Source organism: Esox lucius, chromosome 18 (assembly GCF_011004845.1).
Source record: "Esox lucius isolate fEsoLuc1 chromosome 18, fEsoLuc1.pri, whole genome shotgun sequence".
In the NCBI taxonomy this organism is placed as follows: Eukaryota; Metazoa; Chordata; class Actinopteri; order Esociformes; family Esocidae; genus Esox; species Esox lucius.
In genome coordinates this window covers 21,490,352-21,506,729 of record NC_047586.1, presented here as the reverse complement: position 1 = coordinate 21,506,729, position 16,378 = coordinate 21,490,352, and the positions used below count along the sequence as shown (strand labels likewise).

Genomic DNA, 16,378 nt, shown 5'->3' with positions numbered 1-16,378 from the left:
CATTTGATTTTGCAAAATGTTCTCTGCCCCATGGGAGAATATGCATTCATAGTGAAAGTATTTGTATGCTATTATTATATAGGGCTGAGCACTAGGAGTACAAAGACAAACACATAGACAACATTTTTCAAACATCCATAAACATAGCCTTTGAGGAGAATAATGCCTTAACAACTAATTGCATTGCAGCCTTTAGGTGACAGCAAGTGACCCTTCAAAGGCATATAGTGTAAATTCACAATCAGTTACATTGCTCTTTTTGTTGGGCTCATTCTCCCACACCGGCCCACCCTTTATATTTCTCTCTCGCTTCTCTCTCAAGCCCAAGATACGCCTTAAAGATATTCAAACTGACAAGCTAGTGTATTCTTTGTTTAAACTGTCTAAATGTAGGTCAATGTGGTAATTAAGGCAGGTTTTGGGATTTGTGCCACATTGATTCAAACTGGGTAAGAACCTTTAGACGGAGGCTACAGCAAAAACACAAGATTCCTAGCCAATGTAAAAAACACAATATTACCACAGCCCACCTCTCTTGGTTGTGCCAACGAGCTTTGATTAATCTATGCTCCGGTGCATTCACGTTATCCAAGCTGATAGCTCTTATAAAACTCTCCAGTGCACAGAAAGGGCCTGCTTTGTACTGACTGTGACTCCCGGTGTGTTTGTTTGACTCATTTGTACAATATAAAAATTTAAAATAAAACATATATGAGAAAAATCAATAGAGGAGCTACAGCTATTTGATTAAAGTGTTGTATTTTTTTATAATCAGCAGATGTTGTTGAGAATGCTCTTTAGTAACATTTCCCAGCCTTTAAGGTAGAGAGCTGCAATACCCATTCTATACAATTCGTCACCATAAAACTGTTCTTCTGTTTAATTAAATGTTATGATTCATTATTCACAGATAGTTAACTGTATATTAAATATCCTGCCTTTGATGTGTCTAAAACGTAGTTTCACCTAGCTCCTGCCTACACGCGTGCGCACGCGCACGCGCACGCACGCGCGCGCACACACACACACACCCCTCTAGGTAGATAGCGAATATGAGGAGACTATAAGTCAAAGCAAACTGATAGAAGGACAGGCCAAAATATTTACGCGGGGAATATCTCAGGCACTCCAAACAATTTCGTAGGAAAAAGGTTAACCTAAAACCGCTACTGCAGATGTCTTCTGTTAATTTATGGTTGTATTTATGCTATTAGTACAGTACATATCTTACATATATTTACGTTAATGTTGTTTTGCTCTCAATTGTAACTGACCTCTAGCTGGGTGTAAACAGAGAGAGATGACATTCGTGATTCTAGTTGTGCATTCCTCAAAACCATCCATCCACTCGAATGACTTCAGGCGATTGTCTCACTCTCATGTCACAAACATTTGGGTGGACACAAGACACTTACTGGTTAGGATCTTATAATCTAATAATGACGTCCACCTCGCTCCTACACCTCTTCCAGTTCAGTCCTGATATAAAGTGCACCTCCCTCCCTCTAGACATCAAGCGTCCAGCTACCGCAGCAGAACCATCACAACCGCTCCGATCCGCTGCACGCGGGAAGAACTAGAGTTGTTTTTGGCGGCGTTTTGTTTCGAGTTTTTGCTTCTAGTTCTCGTTTTTTTCATGTAGTTTCTACGGGAATATATTGTAATTCTTCAGTCATGAAACCCATCTTTGTTTTGGCTTTGGTTATGTCTTTTTTTGCAGGTATGCTATGGGTCAATTCCATAAATGTTCGATAAGGCAGGCATTTTAAACGTTCCAGCACCATGGATAGCGACACTTGCCCTTTACGCAGTGTACTGTTAGTAGGAGCAATTCCTCTAGTGTTAATCTTTTTGAATGACGTTATATCATTTCACCATATGTTTACAATTTTTTTTATGTGATATCTGGTCATTTTGAAAAAGTTATTTCCATCACCGAACCACATGCTGACATTTTCTCACGAATTTACAGAAAATCGATCTCTTCCTGTTGGAAAAGAGCGACAGAGAGAAGATGTGGTAAGGACAATGATTTTCGCCTATTTCAGGACAACAAAGATTACAAAGAAATGATTTGCTTTAATGATAATTGTCCTGGGTACCTTATTTCAGGTAACACGGTGCTTGGTCGAGGTCCTGTCCAAGGCACTTACCAAACCTGATTTACACCCTCTGGATCAGGAGTGCAAAGATATTCTCAAAGCAGGCGAGCAATTCTTACATTGTCACTTGCAGTATTTCCAAAGCTGCACAATAACAATTGTGAAAATCAAATATTGTAGGAGAAAACTGCTCTTTATTTTAGAGATGAATACAATAGTAATTTTATTACATCAAAGCCTGGCTTCCTCAGCTGTGATAGTGATATCATGTCAGTGTCATTTACAAGACTGGGGTTAATGAACCTTGTTTGTCTGCTGTGATGCGTGATTCTAAGAAATCGCTTTTGCCTGTCTTGTTCTATAATCAGTGTAAATGAAGGAAACTAGACAAGCAGAGCAAGCCACTTTATTATAGAGACCCAGCCATAGTGTGGAAGTAGAGACGATGAATATAAATGTGCAAACATGGTTCTGCTGGAGGACACATTCAGGTAAAACTGTTTCCAAAGTGAATCGGTGTGGCTTCTGCTACCACAGAGACCAGAAACATAGAGCTGCAACCTGGCAACCAATCAGAGATACATTGCCTTTGTATATATACAAAAAAACATTGCAGAATTTAAGTATGCGAGTATGTGACACAAGAACTAATCAAGTGGCTATGAGTGGCTGATTAGTTCCATCAGGTGTTAATACTGAAACAAAGCCTGGTAAAAATCGTCTCTCTCTCTGTAAAGTGTTAATTCATTGGGATCTATCTTGAATTGGACCACAACAGACATAGTAGACACAGTGAATACTGAATGTCCCTTTTCTTCACTCCTTCTCTATAGGTGCCCAAAATGCTGCCCCTGTGGAGAAGAAGAGTGGTGAGGAGGTGCTGATCCGTAATGAGGAGGGCAAAGGTCACAAACCTGAGGTTCCAGAGGCCGATGTGAAAGACATAGAAGCACTCCTGAAGTCTGTAGATCAGAAGAAAGAGACACCGGAGAATGAAGAGCGCAGCCAAGAGTCATGGGACTTTAATGATGAGAGGGACAAAAGAATTTGGAAACCAAGCCACAGGTATCATCATAAGAAACTCAAACATAAACGTGATGAGGTTTCTGAGGAAGTGAGAGAAAATCCAGATGAGGAACGCAGTCAGGAATCATGGAGACTGGGGGACGAAAAGGAAAAAAGATATAGGCCAACATATCGATACAGCCCAGGAAAACAACACAAACGAGATGAAGAGGGTTTGGAGGAAGAGAGAGAAGAACCAGAAGAGGAACGCAGTCAAGAGTCCTGGAGCCTGGGAAATGAAAGGGAGAAAAGATATAGGCCAACATATCGATACAGCCCAGGAAAACAACACAAACGAGATGAAGAGGGTTTGGAGGAAGAGAGAGAAGAACCAGAAGAGGAACGCAGTCAAGAGTCCTGGAGCCTGGGAAATGAAAGAGAGAAAAGATATAGGCCAACATATCGATACAGCCCAGGTAAAAACCACAAACGAGATGAAGGTTTGGAGGATGAGAGAGAAGATCCAGAAGCGGAACGCAGTCAAGAGTCCTGGAGCCTGGGCAATGAGAGGGAGAAAAGATATAGGCCAACATATCGATACAGCCCAGGTAAACACCACAAACGAGATGAAGGTTTGGAGGATGAGAGAGAAGAACCAGAAGAGGAACGCAGTCAAGAGTCCTGGAGCCTGGGAAATGAAAGGGACAAAAGATATAGGCCAACATATCGATACAGCCCAGGTAAACACCACAAACGAGATGAGGAGGGAATGGAGGAAGAGAAAGAACCAGAAGAGGAACGCAGCCAAGAGTCCTGGAGCCTGGGAAATGAAAGAGAGAAAAGATATAGGCCAACATATCGATACAGCTCAGGAAAACACCACAAACGAGATGAAGGTTTGAAGGAAGAGAGAGAAGAACCAGAAGAGGAACGCAGTCAAGAGTCCTGGAGCCTGGGAAATGAAAGGGACAAAAGATATAGGCCAACATATCGATACAGCCCAGGTAAACAACACAAACGAGATGAGGAGGGAATGGAGGAAGAGAAAGAACCAGAAGAAGAACGCAGCCAAGAGTCATGGAGCACAGGTGATGTTAAGCAGAAAAGGTATAGGCCAACATATCGCTACAGCCCTGGAAAACCCCACAAACGAGATGAAGAGGGTTTGGAGGAAGAGCGAGAAGAACCAGAAGAGGAACGTAGCCAAGAGTCCTGGAGCCTGGGCAATGAAAGGGAGAAAAGATATAGGCCAACATATCGGTACAGTCCAGGAAAACACAACAAACGAGATGAAGGAGGTTTAGAGGAAGAGAAAGAACAAGAAGAAGAACGCAGTCAAGAGTCATGGGGCACAGGCGATGAGAAGCAAAAGAGATATAGACCTACCTATCGGTACAGCTCAGGCAAAAACTACAAACGAGATGAAGAAGATGAAGAACGCAGTCAAGAATCCTGGGATCTAAATGATGATCAGGCAAAAAGCAAGGAGGAAGGGGGAGACAGAGAGAAGAGGATCTGGAAACCAAACCACAGGTACCATCACAAAAAGCAACACAAACGCAGTGGGGATTCCTCAGAAGACGAAGAGGAACAAAGGAGCGATTCAGAAGAACATGAGAAGAGGCACAGAGATGCTGAAGAAGAGCGAGAGAGGCAAGAGGCACTGAGGTATTTTTCCATCTTATTTGTTTTCATTTGAGACAATGTTCTTAGAAGTGTATAAAGAGGCTATATGTAGGATTTGTATATTACATATCATTGTAATATAAAAACGGTATATAATAAACCATAATAATGTTTCACATCATTCATATGATAATTTTGACATACAGAAGCACAGCCTAATATGCAGCATTTCTATCAACCAAATTCATTCCAGCACAAGCCCTTTTACAATGTTGAGGCAAATTCCCTCTGTCATTTCCTCATTGCTCTAATTCTACGCAGTTCATTCAATTCCTGTTCAAATGGCAAAACAAGCAGTGCATAGAGTAGGAAACATAGTGCTATCTAATTCTTAAATGATTTAGCTACAAGCTGGTTGCTTAAAGAGAAATTGAAACTTACTCCTTCTAGTACAAAGCCCGGTCTCACAGGGTAAACGTAACATAGTATACGTACACCTGGAACAATCCTTTAATTATCATGATATCTCACATAAGATTTCATTACATTACAATTGGCTAAATGTATGATACATTAATACATTAAGAGTTTTGCATAACATCGTAAATGTTATGACGTTGCAAACACATAACATGTAAGGAATTAAACATATAATACAAATTTGGTTTGAAACATAACCGGTACGGCAGAAATATTTTCCATGAGAATACATTTAAAGTGCCCCTTTAAAATATTACCAAGACATCACATATATCTAAAAATATTAATTGTATTCCAAATGATAAAATCTCTATTCATTATTATCTTATCAAGGCTTACTGCGAACAGGGCTAGTTTTGAGGACAGATTAAGACTAATCTTGGACTGAAAAGTTCAAATCAGTGGGTTTTTCCATTTAGCTTTTTGTTTTAGTTAAGATTTAGGATTAATCTGTGTCTGCCAAAATGAGGGCACTGAATGTTAGTCCAGGACTAGGCCTATCAATGTGTTTAGGCAATCAAACCTGACGAACCTGGGGTTTATGTGTGACAGGTACTTGGCGGAGAAGAGGAGTGAGGTGGAGAGTCGTGTCTTGGGAGAAGGGGACGAGAAGCGTTCTCCATGGGTGTACAGAGGGTACTACCATCCGGCCTGGTGGAAGAGAAGCTCAGAGCCAGAGACACCATCACAGAAGGTTTCTATGTACCACCTAAGCTAATATCTTGTTAGATTGGCCTGCAGTCAACATTTTTACTGCTTTTATGGGTTGTGTGATTGTATTGATTTTAAGAGCTTCTAAACACTTTCATTGTTGATTTGCAGTATTTCCTTCAACCAGTTTCATTGCTAACTGTGCTTTATAACACTAAAGTTGGATGTGGTGTGATTTGATTGGTTAAGATAGAGGAACTGGCAAAATTGCTGATGAGGCACCAGCTGATCAGCCAATCAGAGCCAGTGGAGGAGAGGAAGAGAAGTGTACCCCTAACACCAGAGGAGGTAATATTTCAACAAACTAATAAAAACACATTATATAACAGAACATTCACCTTAATAATTGTGTATAACTGTATTAGAAGCATTATGTTGGACTGGCAGTTAATATCTCTTGGGAGAGAAAAATTATCTATCACAATGTTTTATGATTCTTATTCAACCACATCAAAATCCAGTTTTTCTAGTGAAGCAAGAAATGCTTTAAATACCATTAAAATGCTCAATCGATCAAACATGGCTGTTGCCCCATGGAGCCGGCTGTTGGGAGTGACCACCGTCTATGCTGCTGCAAGTCAAAATGACCCTCGATGAAATAGATAGTAAGGGAGAGGCATGTTCCTGAATGAAAGGGTGTCTTCCCTGGAGCCATATGCAAGCAAAAAATCAGTCAACAGGAATATGCATCTATCTAGTTTAGACACATTTTCTTCTACAGGAAAATGCATCTATATCTAGTGCAGTAAAAGTCTCTTATTTTCCCCGTCTTGCTCCTGTGGTTTTGATTACTGCAGCAGTGATTGCACCAAAAGCTCCTTAATCACATTCCCTCTCCTCACGACCCCAATGTGTCTGACCACCCGTGAGAGCTAATTGTGTATAAACTTTGCATAGCACCATCTGCTCTGGTTCAAGGGAATATAATGTGGAAGGGTTGGGGGGTGGCGGATTTATAATTTTAAGCTTTCTTTCGTACAGTGTTTAGATAACACGGCAGCACTGGGAGACCCTGTTGATGGAATATCTACACAGGGACTTCCCCCCCAAGTGTTTCTCAAAACAGAGCTTGGAGAGACTGAATCTTTTTTTTAAATTATTTATAGCGGTTATGAATTTCTGAAAATAAAATGTTACTTTGTTTAATGCACCACATAGAATAGAACATTCATTGTCTGAGGTTTTGCAGTTGTGTGAGCAGGATTTCATAAGAATATCTATGAACTAGGCATACACCCCCACCCCCTCAACATGGTGGTAAATGGGACATGGGTTTAACTGATCTCTTAATTTGAACCCTTCTGTTCCTCACTCAAAACCTTCCTTTTCGACCTTTTTTGAAAATTAACAAAAAAGGTGCAGCGGTCTCAATTTTCCAGAGCTGTTCTAAAAGATGTTCTGAAAGACTTGAATAGTGGCTGAAATTAATGCCATTAAGCAAAAATACAGTATCATAATGTGTGTGTGTGTGTTTTCAGGAGAAGAAGCTGCAGAACCTAGCAGCTATGGACATGGAACTCCAGAAGATCTCTGAGAAAGTGCATGAAAACAGGAACGAATAGATTCAGGTAGAGAGGGATGCCAGGCTGTTAGCTTATTGTGTCAGCATTCCTGACTAAAGAAATTTGACGCGGCTTGCCCCAAATTCTTGTTATAACCGTTGTACCTGTGAAATGTTGATATTGTCAATGGAATCAGCATGGACTGTTCACCTTAAATACATATATTATAACAAAGACAAATGTACGCTTCCTTAATTTCGCCAAATTCCAATATATTAAGTATGCTCTGCAGTTTTGTTTGAACTTCTGAATGGTTGTTTGATCTTGACGGTTGGTTTCTTTGCTTTGCATTTAATAAAATGGAATACTTGGTGACCAATCAAACACTTGTTTCTGAACGCTTCCTTTGAAACAATTCCCACCGATTTAAAATGTTTTTTTAAAAGGTACTGAACAATGTAAACACAACAGGCAACTTGAGATTTTACTGAGTTGCAGTTCCAATACAGAAATGACTAAAATGAATGTTGGCCCAAATCTATGGATTCATGAGAAATACATTCACATAAATATGGAACATTTCCAGGATATTTCATTTCAGCTCCTAAAACGTGGGACTAAGACTTACCTTTACTTTTGTTTACTATATTTCAAAGAAACTTAACACCTCATTGGGGCAGTAGTAATCATTGTTAATGGTATCTTAATTTGTTTTTTATTTTAACTGAAATGCATATACACAGTGAGGCTGCAATAGCAAACGGCCGTTTTACTTCACGGCACAACTTAAAAAAAAAAAAAAAAAAAAAGGGGGAAAGAAATTATAAAGTAAAAACAAATGCTGCATTTGGAAGCTTAGAGCTTTGAAAAGCAGGCCCAGGGCTTAAAAATAGCAAAGATAGTGCTTAACTGGTCTCAGGAGGAGTGAGAGACATCAGTGCCTTCCTACACTCCACAGATAGAGTTAAAGCAGTTCAGCCATGATTTAAATGAAAAACAGTTGGGGTGCCTCAGTAGTCGTAATTGTTATCATTCGGTTTCCTCTTCTAGCTTCACTCGTTTTGCGGCAGGCTCCTCCACACTCGTTGGTTCCGTATTCACCTTCGGTGTGTCCGTAGTGACTGTGGTCCCGGAGAGGAGGTAGCCCCCTCCTCCACTCATTAGCAGCACGGGGTGTGTCCGGTTAGGTAAAACCTGCACAAACGGGAAGGGAGGCCACTGCTTAAAGATACTGCTGTTGATATGAACAGGGACACCTCCCTAGAGATACGTCTGTCCATTATACCTGATAATGTCGAATCCAGGAATCGGTGAGCCGCAGGCTGACGGCACCGCCTTGTTCCCTGAGCTTTGTATAGCACTCTATCAAAGGCTGTAGGCAAGGGAAGAGAAGGATAAAAAGACAGAATGTTATTTTTATGACACAGGAGTAACCAAGATAAGAGTGAACATGACAGGTGATAGCTCTTAATCCAATCCAGACTGCTATATAATGAGTTTTGATAGGAAGCAGTCCCTGCTCAATACTGCTATATAATGAGTTTTGATAGGAGGCAGTCCCTGCTCAATACTGCTATATAATGAGTTTTGATAGGAGGCAGCCCCTGCTTAATACTGCTATATAATGAGTTCTGATAGGAGGCAGCCCCTGCTCAATACTGCTATATAATGAGTTTTGATAGGAGGCAGCCCCTGCTCAATACTGCTATATAATGAGTTTTGATAGGAGGCAGCCCCTGCTTAATACTGCTATATAATGAGTTTTGATAGGAAGCAGTCCCTGCTCAATACTGCTATATAATGAGTTTTGATAGGAGGCAGCCCCTGCTCAATACTGCTATATAATGAGTTTTGATAGGAGGCAGCCCCTGCTCAATACTGCTATATAATGAGTTTTGATAGGAGGCAGCCCCTGCTCAATACTGCTATATAGAGTTTTGATAGGAGGCAGCCCCTGCTCAATACTGCTATATAATGAGTTTTGATAGGAGGCAGCCCCTGCTCAATACAAGACAGATAATGTTCAGTCAAATAGCGCCCGATGGCAACTGACCATAACAGGCCTTCAAAATGCAAAATACAGACTGTAATCAAGTAACACACTAATTACTACACTACAGTATTAAGTACAGGGCACGCACAAACCTTAGTGATGATAGATAAAGTGGACAGAAGCTACCAGTGAGCATAAGGGAACAAACTAGTGTCCATTTTCCAGTTCGATGGACAGAAGGGTGTTCTGTTAAGGCATGTCTAAAAAAAAAAGTGTGTGTATATTTCGTTTGTCACCAAATGAAAAATTAAGTACACCCACTGGAAATTAAAAAAAAGATAGCTTTAATAGCTGGGGTTACTATTTGACAGAAATAACTCAATGGCAGATTCTTGTCTCTTACTCTCTTCAGTCTCTCACATTGACTCTTCTTTATAGTACTGCTTCAACTATCATGTTTTAGGGCCGAATTGCATGTGTGGCCCACTACAAGACCCCACACAGCATTTCAAGAGAAATGAAATCTAGCCTTTGACTTGGCTATTCCACAATCCTCTGTGTATTTTTTTGCCATTCTGTTATAGCTATGCTTGTGCGCTTCAGAACATTGTGCTGTTTCAACATCAATTTCAGGTTCAGCTTTTTGAAAATTGGCCTTATTCTCCTGAATAATTCTCTGGTACAATATGGAATTCATGGTTGACTCAATGATGGCAACTCAGCCAGAACCCGAGGCAGCAAAACAGCCCCAAAACATAAAGCCACCTTCAGAGTAGTTATGAGGTTCTTTATTAAACAGTGTATTGTTTTTGTAAGTAGATTGCCACTGGTCTGGAATTTTCTCCATTTGTAGATGATCTGTCAGCAGAATGATGTAACTAACAGTTTGGAAATAACTCAGGAGCACCAATCATCTTTCTTTGGAGGGCTATTTGATAGGTCTTTTATCTTGGGATTACGTATTATCACACAACCATATGGTTAAAACCAAACCAGATGATTAATCGTTGTGGAGAAATGAACAGATTCAGGCAGTGGGAAGCTAATGATTTTCTAGTCATCTGTTCCGGCGTACCTGATTGTAATTTGAGCCTTTTTATGTGACGGTAAAGGTAGGAGTGTAAAGACGTTGTCCACATAAAAAAAATTGCAAATCTGTTCCAGTTGTATAAATATTGTTTTGCGTGTTCTTTTTATTGGGTTACCTTCATCAATTATTAGTGTTGGAATTCAGCTCAGATATCCATCCAAGTATGTACAGAAAGACAATTTTCTAGGGTGTCCATACTTTCTCATAACTGTACCCATCCAGGAGCTGGCCATGAACTTTGTGAAGTTACTGCCTCCAGGGTACAAACGCTCAACACCTGGTCACAAATGCTGCTCTTACATACATGCACATACTCAAGTTACAGCAGAGTTATGGCTGGCCTTAGACCTTCAGACATAATGACAGCAACGAGTTATTGGTCTCCTAACAGAAACCTACCTCTTTATACTGAGAGTATACCACAAAGGGTCTGGAAGGGGCTAGGAACTTAATGAGGCCCAGTAGAACTGGACAGGGGTGGAACCGACTGGCAATCACCAACCTGGATAGGAGAACCAGAGTCATTAAACCGTAGCACTACACAGTAAAACCGGGAGATATTAAAATATTTCAAAACCGATGTTTCAAACAATATAAACGGGCTTCACCAGTCTGAAACCAGCCAGCCAATGGTCAGCTTACATCAGCAGAAAATGATCTATCAATTTAAACTAGACACTAATCTCTTTCCTGATCAAGATAACTGCTAAGTAGCCCTTATTCTTTAGCTCCTCTTAGTTAGCATATGAGCGATTTCAATGGCACCGTGACTAATTACAGCACAACCAAAATCCAAGCGATAAAGAAAAATAGTATACATTTTCAAATCTTACACTTCAGTGGTGTGTAATTTAAGTGCCACAGAGCAGAACTGGTGCACTGTTATTTCTGTCTATATATGTTTAGCAACCGCATATTCACTGTATAAAACAGGTCTAGAATGAACTCTGTAAATATAACATGAAACCTGGAAGGAGGTGAGTGAGAGATACAACAGACCCATCAGCATTCCTCCCCTGTAGCAACACCGCAGCCGCCGCTAGTTTCTTCCTCTTCTCCTCCATCCTCACCTTCTTCTCCTGGCCCTGAAGAACAACACACTGTCACACGTCAACGCGCGCCTCGGATGTCGGACTACGCTGAACCAAATGTTTGGAGCGCATGCAGGTGTGACAGAAAACAGACTGATTGCTCCTTTAAGTGGAAGTGTTGCGTCGTCATACTCGGATCTCCCTGCGTTTCTCCCTCTCTTGCGCCTCCTTCTCCGCGGCTGAGTTTTCACTGGAATTCGTCTCCATGTTTTGGTCCTCAGCATCCGGGCTCTCCTTCTTGTTTTCTGCCTTCTTCGGGGAAGTCGGGTCTGACTTCTCCCCATTGGCTTGTAGGCCATCTACACGTGTCGCAGTACATAATTCAGTTGAATGGATAAGACAGCAGGGCACTGACGGCCTGTGAAATACTGATGTACTTTTACAAGCCACGCACATACATGCACGCATGCACACACCTGCGTCTATGTCTTTGGCGTCCGTGTCCAGAGTCCCAGCCAGCAGCGCGTTGACATGTTGGATGGGGAACTCGTGGAGCGTTTCGTTGAAGTGAGGGGGAAACCCAAAGCTCTCCACCCCTGCTCTCACAGGACCTCCACCCGGGTACATCTGCACAACGGACCCGTAGCCTGGAGGCGAGACACAGGTGGAAGTGACCTGCCAACCTCGGGGTACCTGGAACCCAGGGCAACGCGTGGCCGACACCCTCACACGGCTCCAATCAAAGACCCTGGCCTTTTCAACCAGACTAAGAGGTTGGCAGAAGGCACTCAGTGGGAATTAGAGAATTGTAGACGTTTTAGTACTCGGCTGTCCACCGAATAACTCGAAACAAGTTTTGATGTACAACTAGGGACTTCTCTTGGGCCTACAGTTCTCTGACCAGGTGTGGCTAATGAAGGCAGGAAGTTTTATATGGGAAGTGGATTAAACAGGGTTATTCACGGATTCGTTCCAGTCTAGCAAGACAAGAATGCTCAAGTATGAATGGAATCCAGAACACTATTCCCTCACAAAAGGGCAATAAGTACACATTACTGGTTTGTTCACCCTAACCAAAGGAACAGACTGCATGTTGGATGCTTAGTGATAACACTGAAAAGTCATTGTTTCTAAATAATAGGGGAAGTTAGATTGCAATCGTTGTTTAGGTGTAAACTAGATCATTTACGTAAGAATTTTGTACGTGTCGTTAGGAGTGAGGTTTTATTACGCTTGCTAAAAGCTTAAACAAGGGAGAGAGCACACTTTTACATTTGTGACAGGCAGGTTTAATTTACAATTCACGCTAAACTAATTGGTCACTAAAGCCGATGTGAAGGACAGAGAAATTGTGTTCACAAATCACAAGGCAAGTCGATCTTAAAATTAGCCCTTTCCCGCTCTCTAAACGCTTTCACGTCAATATATTTCATTAAAGTAAATCTACGGTACTGAAACCTGTCCAGGCAAATGCTGTCCCATCCCACGCTTTCAGACGACCCTGGTTAAGGCTAATGGTTAACATTAATTCAATTTGCCTTGTCATTGGCGGTAAACTGACAACTAGGTCATCACACGATTAGCTGCTACTTTTGACATACGGCTATAGAAGGAAAGATCAATAACTGATTAAGTAAGGCTAGCCAACTAATCTTTAGAAGTGAAAAACAGTACAATGAATTGTGTAAGAACTCAAACCCTTGGACCTGTTTTATTGTGTTAGAAAGTGTGATTGAAATTGATTAAATCCTGGGGGTTTTTGTCAACATACTCAACTAAATATTTTGCCATGTCAGAGGAAGAACATTGTAATATCAATGAATATGGCCACACAGCAATTTTCAAGTCTTGCTATAAACTTTTTAATTGGATTGGAAGTTTGAACTGTAACTTGGCCAAGCAGAAACCTTCAGGGTATCCAGAGTAAGCCACTCTAATGAGCTGTCCTATTTTTGTCAGTCACGCTGAAAGGTGAATTCTTAGCTCGATTTGCATAAGCATTTAGGGCATCTGACCAGTAACCTAAAGGTTGTAGAAATCAAATTCCATTTTTGGTTCTGTCAAAAATCTATTCTGTGCTTAAGCAGAACAGTTAATCTTAATTGTTCCTATATGTGGCAATGGGTAAGAGCGTCCACTAAATCACTTAAATGTCCACTTAAACTTAAATGCAAAGATTTGTTAATCACACAGAGTAAGGCGTAAGTGCATTCAATATGGCCCCACATTCCCTATAGAGTTTGCTAACTTTGAGGCTCAGCACAAACGCACTACACTTTACAGGAGATTATATGTCACATCACATGGCGGTCACGCCATTTCTACAGCCTAGTTACCTCCCATCCTCTCCATCACAGCCCCCAGTACCAGTCCTGCGCAGGTCTCAAACACCAGCACCTTACTGCCCGCATGGATGTTCCCTAGGGTCAACATCTGGGCCAGGGTGTCATACCGCAGGTGGCTGGAGGAGGGAGACAAAGAGTCTGTATCACAGGCCACATTCACAGTACAGAGGAATCACAAATCTATATGGAGCCTGTAGTTTTCCATTTGACTTAGCTGGGAGAAATGGCAGGCAGTACAAACATCTGTACCAAAAATATATGCATGCTTGACTATAAGTCACTCTGGACTGATTTTCACTTACTGTGGATACTCACCATATCTTTCCTGGTTCTCTGCCATGGTACATCATAGCCAGGATACGGCAGGAGGGCCTTAGAACCATCACACTGTTCTCATACCTGAAGGAAACCCAACAAGAGACATTCAGAATTCGCAAAAAGTGTTTCCTTCAACACTAACCTTGGTCCTTGAGTGATCAGACCAATAATACACAGACTTACTTTTTCTTCTTTTTCTTAATGTATTTCTCCTGTGCAAACTCAGTCTTGTCCCTGAACGTTGTACTATTCTCTATGAGCTGCTGGACTATTTCCTGGGGAGAGGACAGAAGAAAGAGTCGAGGAACACAAATATAGATTTGTAACCCGCTGGGGGAGTAATGACAACTAAACCACAGATATCAATGAGACCACGTACCTGTCCTTTCAGGCCTTGCTCTTTGAGGGTCTCAATGTCATCTCTGGTGAGTTTCTGGGATTTCCCATCATCCAGAATGTGTCTATTGTCTGTACCTGCTTCCTTGGCATCTACAGACACATTACACATACATTAACTTGGCACCCAGACAACAGAACCCTTCCCTTAGTTAAGGAACATAGATGTTTTTTGGTACCTGCAGCATGCTCAACGTGTTTAGGTTTTCGTGGCTGGAGTGTTCCGCCACTTACAACTTCAAAGGTGGTCCCATACAACTCCCCTACTGCATTGTCCAGGAAGAACCACTGCTTCTCAAAGACCGTTTTCCTGGGGTTGGAAAATACAACAGATCATCTAAATTAACGTGTCACAGGACCCCCCGTCTCAGCCCTGAGGTTTTATGCTGCTATATTATTGTGCCGGGGGAGTATGTCCAGTGCTCTTTTTAGAATTCAAAGCCTGCGCTCTCTAACTTTCCATGTGTCCAGTTCTGATTAAAATTAGGAAGACATGAGCCCTTGGACCACATCTCAGGACCACGTTGCTGCCTGACAATTCCGTCTGCCACTGCCCAGACCCCACCTGATTGTCCTGGTCCACCTGGTTATGCACCTGACTTGGAGTCTGTTCATAGGTTCTGGACACAACCCACTTCCATTTATTAACTGTCATTTTATTTTATTTTTTTAAACATATTGTACACTTATAATCTTCACATGGCCCAGCCAAAATAGGACTGGCCATTCCTCAGAGTCTGACTCCTCTCATGGTTTCTTCTGACTTTCTAAGGAGGTTTTCCTAACCACTGTGCACCAACTCAGGTGTTGCTTGTTCTTTTTCAAGTTTAGGGCTGGGTATCTGTAAAATCATTTTGCGGCAATTGCTGATATACAAAGAGCTTTTTTTTAAATAAATTTGACTGATTGATTGACAAAAATACATGAACAATGACAAGCAATCCACTGTGATACACACAAAAAAACTGCTGTACTGTGAATGTCTTTCAACTTGAAGCTCAAGAAATGTCCACATAAATGGAATCAACAAATGGAAAGTGGACAAATTATACTAACAAAGGCAACTGTTTGAGCTGTCAAGCGTGGTTTAGCAAATCAACATAATGTAATCGCTTACGTTTACAGATGTTTAACTACTCACTTTTTCTTTTGTATCTGTACAGCTTTGTAGATGTCTCCCCGTTTTAGTACAACGTAGTCGCCCTCATTCACCCTTTGCTGAGAGTCATCATCTTCATTGTCCGCCATTAGAACAGTCTCCCTACGTATTTTCTGGCTAGATAGCCAGCTGAATAGTAAACTCGACTTATATGACCCACTATAACATTCGTTTAAAATGCCCAACAAAAACAGCAATATACTAAAATAAGATATATCACCTACTACATAAACCCACGTGCTAGCCTGCGTTTCCTTAGCATTCAGGATCCGTTCAGGACAAATAGTCGATAGCAGATGAATCAAACGCTCACCGTAATCGACTCTGATTGGCTCATTCCAGGTCGTAGCGTCTAGCCTCCGAGATAAGGAATTGTAGAACAAAACCGTAGGATGATCGAATTCAAACATGTCCACATGGTGTGTATTTTTCAATATATACACATTCAGTATATAAACACACTCATGGAAGGAAAGGAAAAAATGCTCAGTAGGGACGTAAACTAATTTCAACACTGACTCCTTACTTGTTATATGTTTTTTGCAAGCCTTTAATAGGAAGTAAGGAGACTTAAATGTTTGAGGTTAGCCAATATTTTAGGAGATATTATGTACTGCTTA

General features: G+C 41.2%; 2 protein-coding genes across 2 annotated transcripts; one reads left to right on the top strand and one right to left on the bottom strand.

Annotated features, from left to right (window-relative positions):
- The first annotated feature begins 1,504 nt into the window (after positions 1 to 1,504).
- On the top strand, positions 1,505 to 7,810 carry chgb (chromogranin B). Its single transcript, XM_029114714.2, has 7 exons — positions 1,505 to 1,720; positions 1,973 to 2,019; positions 2,113 to 2,206; positions 2,936 to 4,775; positions 5,766 to 5,907; positions 6,114 to 6,212; positions 7,403 to 7,810. Exons 1-7 carry the CDS (start codon positions 1,675 to 1,677, stop codon positions 7,484 to 7,486), a joined length of 2,352 nt encoding a protein of 783 aa, XP_028970547.2. The 5' UTR covers positions 1,505 to 1,674; the 3' UTR covers positions 7,487 to 7,810.
- Positions 7,811 to 8,125: 315 nt separating this feature from the next.
- Positions 8,126 to 16,069, bottom strand: trmt6 (tRNA methyltransferase 6). The gene is made up of 12 exons (XM_010882189.4): positions 15,741 to 16,069; positions 14,779 to 14,909; positions 14,583 to 14,692; positions 14,387 to 14,478; positions 14,201 to 14,284; positions 13,877 to 14,001; positions 12,017 to 12,187; positions 11,733 to 11,899; positions 11,509 to 11,594; positions 10,909 to 11,011; positions 8,712 to 8,798; positions 8,126 to 8,620 (listed from the first exon to the last, which is right to left on the bottom strand). The coding sequence occupies exons 1-12, from the start codon at positions 15,845 to 15,847 to the stop codon at positions 8,456 to 8,458; spliced, it is 1,428 nt and encodes a 475-aa protein (XP_010880491.2). The 5' UTR covers positions 15,848 to 16,069; the 3' UTR covers positions 8,126 to 8,455.
- Between the last annotated feature and the right edge of the window lie 309 nt (positions 16,070 to 16,378).